Source organism: Oncorhynchus keta, chromosome 11 (assembly GCF_023373465.1).
Source record: "Oncorhynchus keta strain PuntledgeMale-10-30-2019 chromosome 11, Oket_V2, whole genome shotgun sequence".
Taxonomy (NCBI): Eukaryota; Metazoa; Chordata; class Actinopteri; order Salmoniformes; family Salmonidae; genus Oncorhynchus; species Oncorhynchus keta.
In genome coordinates, this window is record NC_068431.1 from 41224491 (window position 1) to 41239507 (window position 15017).

General features: G+C 43.9%; 1 protein-coding gene across 2 annotated transcripts in view; it reads left to right on the plus strand.

Annotated features, from left to right (window-relative positions):
* Window positions 1–14290, plus strand: part of LOC118390271 (glycine receptor subunit alpha-4-like) — a 28494-nt gene extending 14204 nt beyond the window's left edge. The window contains exons 9-10 of one of the 2 annotated variants that reach the window (XM_035780664.2): window positions 11658–11768; window positions 13186–14290. In XM_035780664.2, the coding sequence (XP_035636557.1) occupies window positions 11658–11768; window positions 13186–13455 (381 nt within the window). In that variant the 3' untranslated portion in view covers window positions 13456–14290. The remainder of the gene's footprint in view (window positions 1–11657; window positions 11769–13185) is intronic. The other variant, XM_035780665.2, reaches the window with a different exon arrangement.
* Window positions 14291–15017: the final 727 nt, after the last annotated feature.

Below are 15017 nucleotides of genomic sequence, written 5' to 3' on the forward strand. Positions count from 1 at the left end.
TCACCCATTTGGAAAAGGAAAATGGAATAAATATTTACTCTGAGCTGCGCTTCGATCGGTTGGTCGTAGATGGGAGGCCGGGTTGTCCAGCATAGATCTCTGGTCCTCTGAAGACTGTCTAGTGGTGAACTGGAGTGTGTTAGAATTGATACTCTGTCCATCCTCTCCTAGCCCACGTTTAGCGGGCTGAGGGGGTAGCACTTCTTTAGTGAATAAGAGTTCAAAGTTTATACTATCCTACTTTAAGCTCATGCTATATTCTGGCTGGTATAGTCCAAATTCATCCTTCCGGCGTGTAGGTCGTCACCTTCACATTGAAGGTGACGACCTACACGCCGGAAGGATGAATTTGAGGTTGGCTTAGTTCTGTATGTGGTCTTTGTCCTTTCAACGTGGGTAATGTAAGTCCTCACGTCCTTGGAACAGGAAGTTACATTTTCGTCAAGGGGCTTATATAGGATTGGGAGAGAGGGCCGTGTTTCATAGTTTACAACCACTCTCTGTTCACATGGGCGGGGCCATTGAATCTTTTCACAAATAGTTTCATATTTAAACATTTAAATTGCACAACAATTCCATGTGAATCTGATAACTATAATGTGTAGACTTTGAGAATGAACCTGCAAGTAATCATTTCGTTGGACCATGTGTATCCTGTACATACGATTAATACAACTTTTCTACAATGATATGTGATCATGCAGATACAGGGAGACCAATAAAATGGTGAACATCTATAAAAAAATGACAAGTATTGATGTCTCCCTACTGTTCTGGTTTTGAGGCTTGGGAATTTGGGCTGCAGTTCATCTGTCTAATCCCTTGTAGGGAGTAATATTACAATGGTGTGTTAATTTAATATTATTCGTTTGAAATGCATGCATACAATTAAAGTGGACATTGCCAGTGTTTGTTTTGTATCCAATGCATTTAGCTTACATTAGGATGAAATAGTCTAGGCCTTCCATACTCATCTGGCAGAACGGATTCGGACACAGAACGGGGTCAATACGGACCACAGATTGACACACCCCCAAAATTGTTTTTTATTTTATTATTTATTTTACTCGGTTGGGCTTCGACCCCTGGTATACTATAAACACACTCAAGACATGGAAAAATGCATATAATTGCAGGACATGAACTTTAAAACAGCCAACAAAAATCTGCCCCGTGCTAAATGCCAACAAGAGGGGTGTGAACATTTTGAGGTCGCATGGGTTGCGAGGTGAGGGTTTGTTACTACGCCGATAAATTACATTATCCATCCGTACCTTTTCCACCTAGGAAATGTGTGTGACTGAACCTCAAATAGTACTTTAGTACCCCTGGTCTAGGCCTTCTAATCTAGTTGTATTGCATCATGTCGCCTCAGTGCATAAGGTGAATATAAAACCAAGCTAATCGTGAACATCAGCATAATTTAATAATATGCATGAGTGTTATAGTTGTATGAATTTATCACAATACAAACCTGCTCATTGGAAATAAAACACCAGTGGTCCTAATGCAATGTAATTTTAGCTTCACAGCGAAACCCCACTATCCTGACTATTTATCATTGTTAAACAGTAAGCAAAATTATTTATTTTACAATTATTTATTTTTTGCTTCTGCCTCTGTACAATGTATGAATGTACAATGTAGACCACACTATCAACCAAAAGAGATCTCATCTATATTATTCATAGCAGTCTTTTTACGACCACAAACCGATGCTGGCACTAAGGCTGCACTCAACCAGCTGTAAAAGGCCATAAGCAAACAAGAAAATGCTCATCCAGAAATGGCGCTCCTACTGGCCTGGGGACTTTAATGCAGGCAAACTTCAATCTGTTTTACCTCATCTCTACCAGCATGTCACATGTGCAACCAGAGGAAAAAAACTAGACCACCTTTCCCCCACACACAGAGTGTCACGACTTCCGCCGAAGTTGGTTCCTCTCCTTGTTCGGGCGGCATTTCGGCGGGTGACGTCACCGGTCTTTTAGCCATCGCTGATCCACCTTTAATTTTCCATTTGTCTTGTCTTGTTTTCCCACACATCTGGTTTACATTTCCCTCATTGCTTGTCATGTATTTAACCCTCTGTTCCCCCCATGTCTGTGTGTGAAATTGTTTATTGTTTTGTGTATGCGCACGTTAGACTGGTTGCGCTGGGTTTTGTCAACCCGTATTGTGTTTAGTGTTCTTTGTGCCGTGTGTTTTATTCGCCTAAATAAAAGGCTCCGGAATTTTATAGACAGATCATTCGCCCATAGTTTAGGGATCCCCATTGTTCCAGTGGCTATGCCCTTCCCAGTTCACACCTTAGACAGTCAACCATTAGGGTCAGGGTTGATTAGGGGGTCACACGGAGAGAATCAGTCTCTTCCTCATTGACTCTCCTGCGTTTCCCGTGGCGCTAGACCTACCCTGGTTTGCTTGTCATGACCCCACTGTTTCATGGCAGCGGAAGGCTCTCATGGAGTGGTCGCGAGAGTGCACGGGAGGTGTTTAGGGGTTTCCGTAGGTGCACATTCCCCCGAATATGCCGATTTGGCTCTCGCCTTCTCCAAAAAGAAGGTGACTCAATTACCACCCTATCGACGGGGGGATTGTGCGATAAATCTCCTGGTAGACGCCGCACTTCCCAGGAGTCATGTGTATTTCCTGTCACAGGCTGAGACGGCAGCTATGGAAACATATGTCTCCGAATCCCTGCGCCAGGGGTACATTCGGTCCTCCACTTCACCCGCCTCCTCAAGTTTCTTTTTTGTGAAAAAGAAGGAGGGAGGTCTGCGCCTTTGTATTGACTATCAAGGCCTAAATCAGATAACTGTGAGGTACAGTTACCCGCTACCTCTTATCACCGCGGTGATTGAGTCCATTCACGGGGTTCGCTTCTTCACCAAACTAGATCGCAGGAGTGTTTACAACCTGGTGCGTATTCGGGAGGGAGACGAGTGGAAGACGGCGTTCAGTATGACCTCAGGGCATTATGAGTACCTCGTCATGCCATACGGGTTGATGAATGCTCCATCAGTCTTCCATCTCTTCAGTGGGTCATATGATTGAGTGTAGTCTGGCCCAGGAGTGGGAAGGTGAACGGAAAGGCTGGAGCAAAGAACCGCCCTTGCTGTCTCTGCCTGGCCGGTTCCGCTCTTTCCACTGGGATTCTCTGCCTCTAACCCTATTACAGGGGCTGAGTCACTGGCTTACTGGGGCTCTCTCGTGCCGTACCTGGGAGGGGTGCGTCACCTGAGTGGGTTGAGTCACTGATGTGGTCATCCTGTCTGGGTTGGCGCCCCTGTCTGGGTTGGTGGTTGAAGATATCCTCTAGTGGTGTGGGGGCTGTGCTTTGGCAAAGTGGGTGGGGTTATATTCTTCCTGTTTGGCCTTGTCTGGGGTGTCCTTGGATGGGGCCACAGTGTCTCCTGACCCCTCCTGTGTGTGTCGGGGAGTTAGGGTCAGTTTGTAATATCTGGAGTACTTCTCCTGTCCTATTCGGTGTCCTGTGTGAATTTAAGTGTGCTCTCTCTAATTCTCTCTTTCTTTCTCTCTCTCTCGGAGGACCTGAGCCCTAGGACCATGCCTCAGGACTACCTGACATGATGACTCCTTGCTGTCCCCAGTCCACCTGGCCGTGCTGCTGCTCCAGTTTCAACTGTTCTGCCTTATTATTATTGGACCATGCTGGTCATCTATGAACATTTGAACATCTTGGCCATGTTCTGTTATATTCTCCACCCGGCACAGCCAGAAGAGGCCTGGCCACCCCACATAGCCTGGTTCCTCTCTAGGTTTCTTCCTAGGTTTTGGCCTTTCTGGGGTGTTTTTCCTAGCCACCGTGCTTCTACACCTGCATTGCTTGCTTGGGGTTTTAGGCTGGGTTTCTGTACAGCACTTTGAGATATCAGCTGATTTACGAAGGGCTATATAAATTAATTTAATTTGATACTCCCGGCCTCCTGCCTGGAAGCGGTGGTAGTGTGGGAGCTGGACGTGACATTGAGCAGGCGCTACGTGCAGAGCCCACTCCCTCCAGTGTCCCGCTGGGTGTCTGTACGTTTCGTCTGCAGTCCGTGACCGGCTGATCTATTGGGCCCACACGTCACCCTCCTCTGGTCATCCAGGTATCGGTCGGACGGTGTGCTGTCTGAGTGTGAAGTACTGGTGGCCCACTTTGGCTAAGGACGTGAGAGTTTATGTTTCCTCCTGCTCGGTGTGCGCCCAGTGTAAGACTCCTAGGCACCTGCCCAGAGGTAAGTTACACCCTTACCCGTTCCACAACGGCCTTGGTCGCACCTGACGGTGGATTTCCTTACGGATCTTCCTCCCTCACAGGGTAACACCACAATCCTGGTTGTTGTGGATCATTTTTCTAAGTCCTGCCATCTCCTCCCTCTGCACGGTCAGCCTTCGGCCCTACAAACTGTGGAGGCCTTGTTTAAGCACGGGGTGCCTGAGGACATAGTGTCTGATCAGGGTCCCCAGTTCATGTCGAGGGTCTGGAGGGCGTTCATGGAACGTCTGGGGGTCTCGATCAGCCTTACCTCGGGTTTTCACCCCGAGAGTAACGGGCAGGTGGAGAGAGTTAACCAGGATGTGGGTAGGTTTCTGAGGTATTATTGCCAGGACCGGCCAGGCAAGTGGGCAGCGTTCATGCCCTGGGCAGAGATGGCCCAGAACTCGTTCCCCATTCCTCCACTAACCTCTCCACCTTCCAGTGTGTACTGGGGTCTGGCTCCTTGGCATCAAAGTCAGACCAAGGCTCCTGCGGTGGATGACTGGTTCGGTGTGGAGGAGACATGGGATGCCGCTCATGTTCACCTTCAGTGCGCCATGCTGCGCCAGAAAGTCAGCGCAGACCGTCACCGCAGTGAGGCCCCTGTGTTTGCACCGGGGGACCGGGTCTGGCTCTCGACCCGAAACCTGCCCCTCCGCCTGCCCTGCCGGAAGCTGGGTCCGCGGTTTGTGGGGCCATTTAAAGTCCTGAGGAGACTGAACGAGGTGAGTTACAGGTTACAGCTTCCCCCGATTACCGTATTAACCCCTCGTTCCATGTGTCTCTCCTCAGGCCGGTGGTGGCTGGCCCGCTCCAGGAGTCTGAGGTGCAGGAGGTTCCTCCGCCCCCTCCGGACATCGAGGGGGCCCCGGCGTACTTCGTTCGATCCATACTGGATTCGAGGCGTCGGGCGAGGGGCCTTAAGTTTACTCGTGGACTGGGAAGGGTACTGTTCGGAGGAGAGATACTGGGTTCCGGTGGAGGACGTGTTGGACCCTTCTATGCTGTGGGAGTTCCACCGTCTCCGTCCGGATCGCCCTGCGTCTCACCCTTTCGGGTCATCCCCGAGGCCGGTGTCGGCGCGTTGCTGGAGCCAAGCATTAAGAGGGGTGGGGGGTACTGTCACGAATTTCGCCGGTCGGTTCCTCTCCTTGTTCGGGAGGCGTTCGGCGGTCGACGTCACCGGTCTTCTAGCCATTGCCGATCGACCTTTCATTTTCCATTTGTCTTGTCTTGTTTTCCCACACATCTGGTTTACATTTCCCTCATTGCTTGTCATGTATTTAACCCTCTGTTCCCCCCATGTCTGTGTGTGAAATTGTTTATTGTTTTGTGTATGCGCACGTTAGACTGGTTGCGCTGGGTTATGTCGACCCGTATTGTGTTTAGTGTTCTTTGTGCTGTGTGTTTTGTGTTTTGTTCGCCTAAATAAAAGGCTCCGTTTGCTACCCAAATTCTGCTCTCCTGCGCCTAACTCCCTTACAGCCAGTTACGCATACCTAACACAGAGATGCATACAAAGCTCTCCCCCGCCCTCCATTTGGCAAATCTGACCATAATTATATTCTACTGATTCCTGCCTACAAGCAAAAACTAAAGCAGGTAGTACCAGTGACTCACTCAATACGGAAGTGGTCAGATGACGCGTATGCCACGCTACAGGACTGTTTTTCTAGCACAGACGGGAATGTGTTCCATGATTCATCAAATGGCATTGAGTAGTATACAACCTCAGTCATCGGCTTCATCAATAAGTGCATTGACGACGTTGTCCCCACAGTGACCGTACATACATATCCCAACCAGAAGCCATGGATTCCAGGCAAAATCCGCATCAAGCTAAAGGCTAGAGCTGCCGCTTTCAAGGAGTGGGACGCTAATCCGGACACTTATAAGAAATCCCGGTATGCCCTCAGAGTAACCATCAAACAAGCAAAGCGTCAATACAGGATTAAGATTGAATCCTACTACACCGTCTCTGACGCTCGTCGGATGTGGCAGGGCTTAAACTATTACGGACTACAAAGGGAAACCCAGCCACCAGCTGCCACATGATGCGAGCCTACCAGATGAGCTATGCTCGCTATGCTTTTATGCTCGCTGAGACACAAGCAACACTGAAGCATGCACGAGAGCACCAGCTGTTATGGACGACTGTGAGATAACGCTCTTGGTAGCCTATGTGAGCAAGACGTTTAAACAGGTCAACAATCACAAAGCCGTGGAGTCAGATCGATTACCAGGACGTGTACTCAAAGCATGCACAGACCAACTGGCAAGTGTCTTCACTGACATTTTCAACCTCTCCTTGACCGAGTCTAATACCTACATGTTTAGACTCATCAGTGTGGTAGTAAGGCGTAGGCAACAACACGTCTGCTACGCTGATCCTCAACACTGGAGCCCCACAGGGGTGTGTGCTTAGTCCCCTCCTGTACTTCCTGTTCACCCACGTGATGATGCATGACTCCAACACCATCATTAAGTTTGCTGACGACACAACTGTGGTAGGACTGATCACCGACAACGATGAGACAGCCTATAGTGAGGAGGTCAGAGACCTGGCAGTGTGGTGCCAGGACAACAACCTCTCCCTCAAATTGAGCAAGACAAAGGAGCTGATCGTGGACTACAGGAAAAGGCGGGCCGAACAGGCCCCAATTAACATTGACGGAGCTGTAGTGGAGCGGGTCGAGAGTTAGGGGATCAGGGTCCAAACACACCAAGACAGTCGTGAAGAAGGCACGACAAAACCTTTTCCCCCTCAGGAGACTGAAAAGGTTTGGCACGGGTCCCCAGATCCTCAAAAAGTTATACCGCTGCACCATCGAGAGCATCCTGACCGGTTGCATCACCGCCTGGTACGACAACTGCTCGGCATCTGACCGTTGCTACTGTGTCCGGCCCAGTACATCACTGAGGCCAAGCTTCCTGCCATCCAGGACCTATATACTAGGCGGTGTCAGAGGAAGGCCCAAAAAATTGTCAGACTCCAGTCACAGAAGTCACAGACTGTTTTCTCTGCTACCGCACGACAAGCGGTACCGGAGAGCCAAGTCTAGGACCAAAAGGCTCCATAACAGCTTCTACCCCCTAGCCATAAGACTGCTGAACAATTAATAAAATGGCCACCAGATTATTTACATTGACCCCCCACCCCCCTCCATTTGTTTTGTACATTGCCGCTACTTGCTGTTTATTATCTATGCATAGTCACTTCACCGCTACCTACATGTACAAATTACCTCGACTAACCTGTACCCCCGCACATTGACCCGGTACCCCCTGTATATATAGCCTCGTTATTATTTTGTTGTTACTTTTTATTATTTTTTGCTTTAGTTTATTTGGTCAATATTTTCTTAACTCTTTCCTGAACTGCACTTTTGGTTAAGGGCTTGTTAGTAAGCATTTCACGGTAAGGTCTATTCGGCGCATGTGACTAATAAAGTTTGATTTGATTTGAAAGATTACCTGTCATATACATCCACAATAATGTAGCAGAAGAAAAAAATGATGTAGCAGCAGACCAAACAACAATAAAAAATAACTATGCGACCCCTAACATGTTTATATAGACATTTGTTGCAGTTTTAGTATGTTTCTCTAACTCTTTACCTGTTAAAAAAAATAAAAGTTATATTAGCAGTACTTGAACTAGCTAGCTAAACTGCCTGGCAGCCATCTCAACTGTTGATATGGTGACCAAGATGTCACATGACCCTGCATCTTCTTGTTATAGATTGTAAAGGAAAGTTTAAAACACATTTTTGGGTAATCAAAAACTAGCTAGCTATATACAAAATGATGTGCACTCACCACACACACACTTTATCTCCTCCAGTAGTTTGACTATCTGATATGGCCTTACCGAATATCAAAATCCTGCAGGATTCGTTCTGGAATTGGTCCTTCAGGAATTGCCATTGAATGTTTTTAAATTTTATTGAACCTTTATTTAACTAGGAAAGTCAGTTAAGAACAAATTCTTATCTTACAATGACAGCCTACCCCAGCCAAACCCTCCACTAACCCGGACGAAGCTGGGCCAATTGTGCGCCACCCTCCCCGAACCAGGATGACCCTAGGCCAATTGTGCGCTGCCATAAACCCTGCAGGAATATCAAAATCCTGCAGGATTCACCCTCGTGGTATTTTGGACACAATAATTGCAGAATAACTGCAGTTATACTGCACCGTAACTGAAGTTATACTGCACTGTAACTGCAGTTACACTGTAAAAGTACTGCAGTAAAAATAATACTTAATACTACTTTACGCAGTATTTGCAACATACTGCAGTTATACTGCATTTTTTCTAAGGGCGGTTTGCCAGGATTCCTGCTGGGATTTACTTGGTCCTGCAGGAATTGCCATATCCTACAGGTTTTGGTCCTGCAGGATTCTTACAGGAATTGTCATGTTTGTGCAGAATTTTCAACATTTCTGCAGGACAAGTCATACCACTGCAGGATTTTGTCAATTCTACAGGATTCCTGCAGGACACCTGCACAATTCCTTCACAAAAGTTTTTTAAAAATGTAAGGGTATTTTGCAATAAAGCTGACTGAAGTAGAAACTCTTTGGTAGGTATTTTCACTTGGTAATAAGTAATTATATAGAAATTGCTCATAGGTACAGTTACACATCACTTTAAATAGCTACATCCCATGTAAGAACTATCAACAACCATGTGATCATTACAGATATGTAGTCTGTGGTCTATTAGTGTGTTTATTTTCTGACAACTAGATTGTCAGAATGAGTAACGCACTTTGTAGGTACACAATTATTACAAGTACTCATCAAGATACTAGCTAAATCCCGTGTAACACCTAGTAATGACATTGTACTTATGCAGATATTGCATGTACTCTGTAGTGTACTTGTGTTTATTTTCTCACGATGATGGGGTTTCCAGAAGCTTTAAAATGAGGGTCAGGATGGGTAACGTACAATATAAGTACACATGAATTATAAGTACTCCCCAACATACTGTGTAGCACCTAGTAATTGCATTGGACTTACAGATATTACATGCATTCTGGTGTACTAGTGTGCTTATCCTCCCACTTGGATGGTGCTTCCGGAAGCCTTAAAATGAGGACCAGGTTGTCAGGATGGGTAATGTACTATGTAAGTTCACCTCAAAATACACTTCATTCTAAACAGCTAAATCCTGTATCACACCTAGAAGTTACATTGTACTTATGGATTTATCATCTCACTTGGATGGCAAGGAGGTTCAGGTTGTCATAATGGGTAATGTACACAAGTTGTATTCAAATATACAGTTGAAGTCGGAGGTTTACATTAACCTTAGCCAAATACATTTAAACTCAGTTTTCACAATTCCTGACATTTAATCCTAGTAAAATTCCCTGTCTTAGGTCAGTTAGGATCACCAATATATCTTATGAATGTGAAATATCAGAATAATAGTAAAGAATTATTTATTTCAGCTTTTATTTCTTTCATCACATGACCCAATGGGTCAGAAGTTTACATACACTCAATTCGTATTTGCTAGCATTGCCTTTAAATGGTTGAACTTGGGTCAAACGTATCGCGTAGCCTTCCACAAGCTTCCCACAATGATTTGGGTGAATTCCCAACTTATTCCCAACTCACTCCTTCTGACAGAGCTGGTGTAGCTGAGTCAGGTTTGTAGGCCTACTTGCTCGCACACGCTTTTTCAGTTCTGCCCACAAATATCTGTAAGATTGAGGTCACAGGGCTTTGTGATGGCCACTCCAATACCTTGACTTTGTTGTCCTTAAGCCATTTTGCCACAACTTTGGAAGTATGCTTGGGGTCATTGTCCATTTGGAAGACCCATTTGTGACCAAGCTTTAACTGATGTCTTGAGATGTTGCTTCAACATATCCACATCATTTTCCTGCCTCATGATGCCATCTATTTTGTGAAGTGCACCAGTCCCTCCTGCAGCAAAGCACCCCCACAACATGATGCTGCCACCCCCATGCTTCACGGTTGGGATGGTGTTCTTCGGCTTGCAAGCCTCCCCCTTTTTCCTCCAAACATAACAATGGTCATTATGGCCAAACCGTTCTATTTTTGTTTCATCAGACCAGAGGACATTTCTCCAAGAAGTACGATCTTTGTCCCCAAGTGCAGTTGAAAACCGTAGTCTGGCTTTTTATGGAGGTTTTGGAGCAGTGGTCTTTCAGGTTATGACGATGCAGGACTCGTTTTACTGTGGATATACATACTTTTGTACCTGTTTCCTCCAGCATCTTCACAAGGTCCTTTGCTGTTGTTTTGGGATTGATTTGCACTTTTTGCACCAAAGTACATTATTCTCTAGGAGACAGAACGCATCTCCTTCCTGAGTGGTATGATCGCTGCGTGGTCCCATGGTGTTTATACTTCCATACTATTGTTTGTATTGATGAATATGGTACCTTCAGGTGTTTGGAAATTGCTCCCAAGGATCATCCAAACTCATGGAGGTCTACAATGTTTTTCCTGAGGTCTAGGCTGATTTCTTTTGATTTTCACCTGATGTCAAGCAAAGAGGCACTGAGTTTGATGGTAGGCCTTGAAATACATCCACAGGTACACCTCCAATTGACTCAAATGATGTCAATTAGCCTATCAGAAGCATCTGAAGCCATAACATGTTTAAAGGCACAGTCAACTTCGTGTATGTAAACTTCTGACCCACTGGAATTGTGATACAGTGAATTATAAGTGAAATAATCTGTCTGTAAACAATTGTTGGAAATATTTGTGTCATGCACAAAGTAGATGTCCTAACCAACTTGCCAAAACTATAGTTTGTTAACAGGAAATTTGTGGAGTGGTTGAAAAACTAGTTTTAATGACTCCAACCTAAGTATATGTAAACTTCCAACTTCAACTGTAAATAAATAATCTGGGATGACACCCGTATGGTAGACCCTAGTCAGTATGTCTGATCTGTAATTGTACATTTAACCAGGTCAACCCAGATGGTACTTTTTTGTGGCAAGTGCTAGCAAAAATATTGAAGAGTGCACATTCACGGGTAGGTAATTGGAGCCTATTGAGCCTCCAATCTTTAATCTCAGACACCCAATGCACAAGAGATTATAGTCCTTTTGACAGTTATCACTAAATCCGATGGAGCAAGGGAAGAAACTAAACACTAAATAGGCGAATTTAGTAGAAGCTTGCCGATTTGTAACAAGCATGGTAACAAGCATTTGTTGTTACACCTCTGTAATTACAGACCACAAATACCACCAGTTACATGTTATTACAACTTTATTAAATGTACATTTGAAAAATGAATGTAAATCAGTAATGTGTCATTGCATGTTGTTTAGATTGAATCACAGTATTCAAGTATGCCTGCTAGACCTCCATGTTGCTCTGTGTTTATTAGCAGAGAAGTGGAAGTGGGGAGAGCAGCCAAGTGAAAGGTAACAACTTGCCAGGCAACAACTCCTCCCAGGGGACCCTGCCTGGCCCTCAGCAATGCAGCGTCTGTGCCAGGGTAAAAACTCCTACATTTCTCATGCTGACTGGAGTTTAGTTTAATGGGGTATTCCACTGTTTGTTCACTTAGAAAAACAAAATGGTAGTGCCTTCAGAAAGTATTGACACCCGTTGACTTTTTCCACATTGTGTTACAGCCTGAGGTTAAATTGAGATTGTGTCACTGATCTACACACAATACCCCATAATATCAAAGTGGAATTGTTAAGAAATGTTTACAAATTAATACATGAAAAGCTGAAATGTCTTGAGTCAATAAGTATTCAACCCTTGCGGCTAGCTTAAATAAATTCAGGAGTACAAATGTGCTTAAGTCACAAGTTGCATGGGCTCAATGACTACCCCATCTCTGTACCCCACAAAAACACTTATCTGTAAGGTCCTGCAGTCAAGCAATGCATTTCAAGCACAGAGTCAACCACAAAGACCAGGGAGGTTTTTCAATGGTTCGCAAAAAGAGCACCTTTTGGGAGATGGGTAAAGAAAAAATCAGACATTGAATATCCCTTTGAGCATGGTGAAGTTATTAATTACACTTTGGATGCTGTTATCAATACACCCAGTCACTACAAAGATACAGGTGCCCTTCCTTCAGGGATTTAATCATAAGGCCAATGGTGATTTTAACAGTTTAATGGCTGTGATAGGAGATAACTGAGGATGGGTCAACAACATTGTAGTTACTCCACAATACTAACATAAATAGAGTGAAAAGAAAGCCTGTACAGTATAAAAATATTCCAGGACAAGCATCCTGTTTGCGATAAGGCACTAAAGTAAAACTGAAAATGTACTTTTTGTCCTGAATAACAAGAATTGTGTATGGGGCAAATCCAACAACACTGAGTAACACTCTTCATATTTTCAAACATGGTGGTGGCTGCATTATGTTACGGGTATACTTTTCTTTAGCAAGGACTAGAGAGTTATTTTTAAACAAATAAATGGAATAGAGAAGCACAGGAAAAATCATTGAATGTTGACTGGTTCTGACTAGCCTAGTTTATAAAGTTTAGGTTTGAAAATCTATGGCAAGAAATAAGTGGCTGTCTAGCAATGATCAACAACTAACTTGAAAGATTGTACAATCCCAATGAGCAAAGCCCTTAGACTTACCTAGAGAAACTCACAGCTGTATTCGCTGCCACAAGTTATTCTAACATGTATTATTGACTCAGTGAGGTTGAATATTTATCTAAGACATTTTATTTTCCATTAAATAAAAATTAAATAAAAATCTTCCAATTTCAGAGGATTGTGTTGACAAATATTTTTTTTCTATCACACTTTAATTGTGGAAAAAGTTAATGGGTGTGAATACTTTCTGAAGGCACTGTAGATCTCACTTAGTGTTGAGGTTGTCTGTTTAACCTCGTGAAATGTATTTATCACAAAATCATTTTGTTCTTTCTTAGGAGCAGGAGCTGGTGGAGCAGAGCCAAGCCTATTTTCTCCATAGTTATGGAGTAGCAGGCGATGCACCACCAGAGATGGACGCCCCGATCTTTCAGGCCTTACCTCATGGGTTCCCACTGTATGACATCCGCAGGCAGTTTGTAGATCGGGCAAAAAGAATCGACACCATATCTAGGGCTGTGTTCCCTCTGAGTTTTCTCTGCTTCAATGTTTTCTATTGGCTCACCTACAAAGTGCTGCGGAATGAAGCCATCCGAGCTACTCTGTGACAAACCAACACGAGGACTGAATTACAGCACTAAAAACCAATACGGAGTTGAACCTAGTCTTCCACAGAACACTTTTACAGACAATGTCAAATCCATTCATTGTGCCAATGGAAAAATAATTGACTGCATGTCCAGTTCCATTCATTTTTTCACTGAAGTTAGCAAACCTGATGTAGTCCAAGTGTCATCCTTAAGGGGGCAATCTGCAGTTTCCACCCCGCCACTGATTTGGTAAACAACCATGGGATTAAGCTGGAGAGATATAACCGCTATGGATGCAGTTAATGACCCTCCATGATAAACTTAAGAATGTTTTAGGCTAGTGCTTTAAGAATCAAACGAGTATATCTAAATTAAGTCCAAAAATATGTGCCAAACGCACATTGCCCCTTTAACTTTCTATTTTTTACAATTCCAATGGAATGCACTAATTAGCACAAATATTGTAGTCCTTGTACTATGGATACTTTTGTCACTCATGGAGCAAACACAAGCCCAGATATTGAGGCAGGACTGCATGGAAATGTTGGATTCCCCCCCTCCCCGGAATTGTATTTTGTACTCGTTTCTGCCACATTACAGTATTGGCAAATTGTTACTAAATCCCTACAAATGATTTCAACCTAATATGGAATACTATGTAATGGGACAGTACTATTGGTACATGAATCAACAGAAGTGAATGCTGGACATTTTGAATGGTCTAGTTAGGCGATGTTCTTCGTTAATGGTCTTTCTTTATGCATCTCGTCTTGGATGTTTTTTTCCCAATGTCAATGGCTAGTGTGAAAATGAATCATTTGTTTAAATATAAAACCATGGCTGTTGTCACCACTACAAATTCATGCAGATGTCTCAATGTTTTTAAGCTTGCTTCCATTGAGGAAGTATTTATTTATAAGCCAGTGAATGAAAACATACATAAGAGGGGAATGAAAGTTCAGGATGAAGCGTACATCTTCCCGAGTCAATGTAAAATCCACAACTATTCCATTAGAAAAACTGAATAATACATAGGCACTATCTAGTTTGTTTTCCTTCAGAGGTATTTAACAACTAAACATTCTGCCCCCAAGCAAGATGACTATGTAGCATTTGCTTCACACCATTGAAAAGTCAATTCGGGCGAAGGTATCATCCCCAAGCTTCACTAGACACATTTAATGCTGCAATGTATCTTTTTGGGCAACCTGACCAAATTTCACAGTAATGTGAGTTATAGATCAGTCACCTCATTGAAAACAGGTCTAAGAAGCAGTAGATCAGTTTTATGTGTGCCATTTCTATGCTTCCCGAAGTTTCATTTTTCTATACCAGCTTCAAACAGCTGAAAATACAATATTTTAGGTTATGGAAAACATATTTCAGTTATGGTACAATGATTCATCAAAATGAAATTAGGCAGAACTTTTCAAATTTGAGCAACCAGGAAATGGTGCGCAATTTCTGCATATTGCACCTTTAATGTGTCATGTGCCAGACAACTCAAGATCCCTTCTGATTGGTTCCAATGTTTCAACGCATAAAGGTTTATTAACTTACAGTAAATACAGTACAAGTTC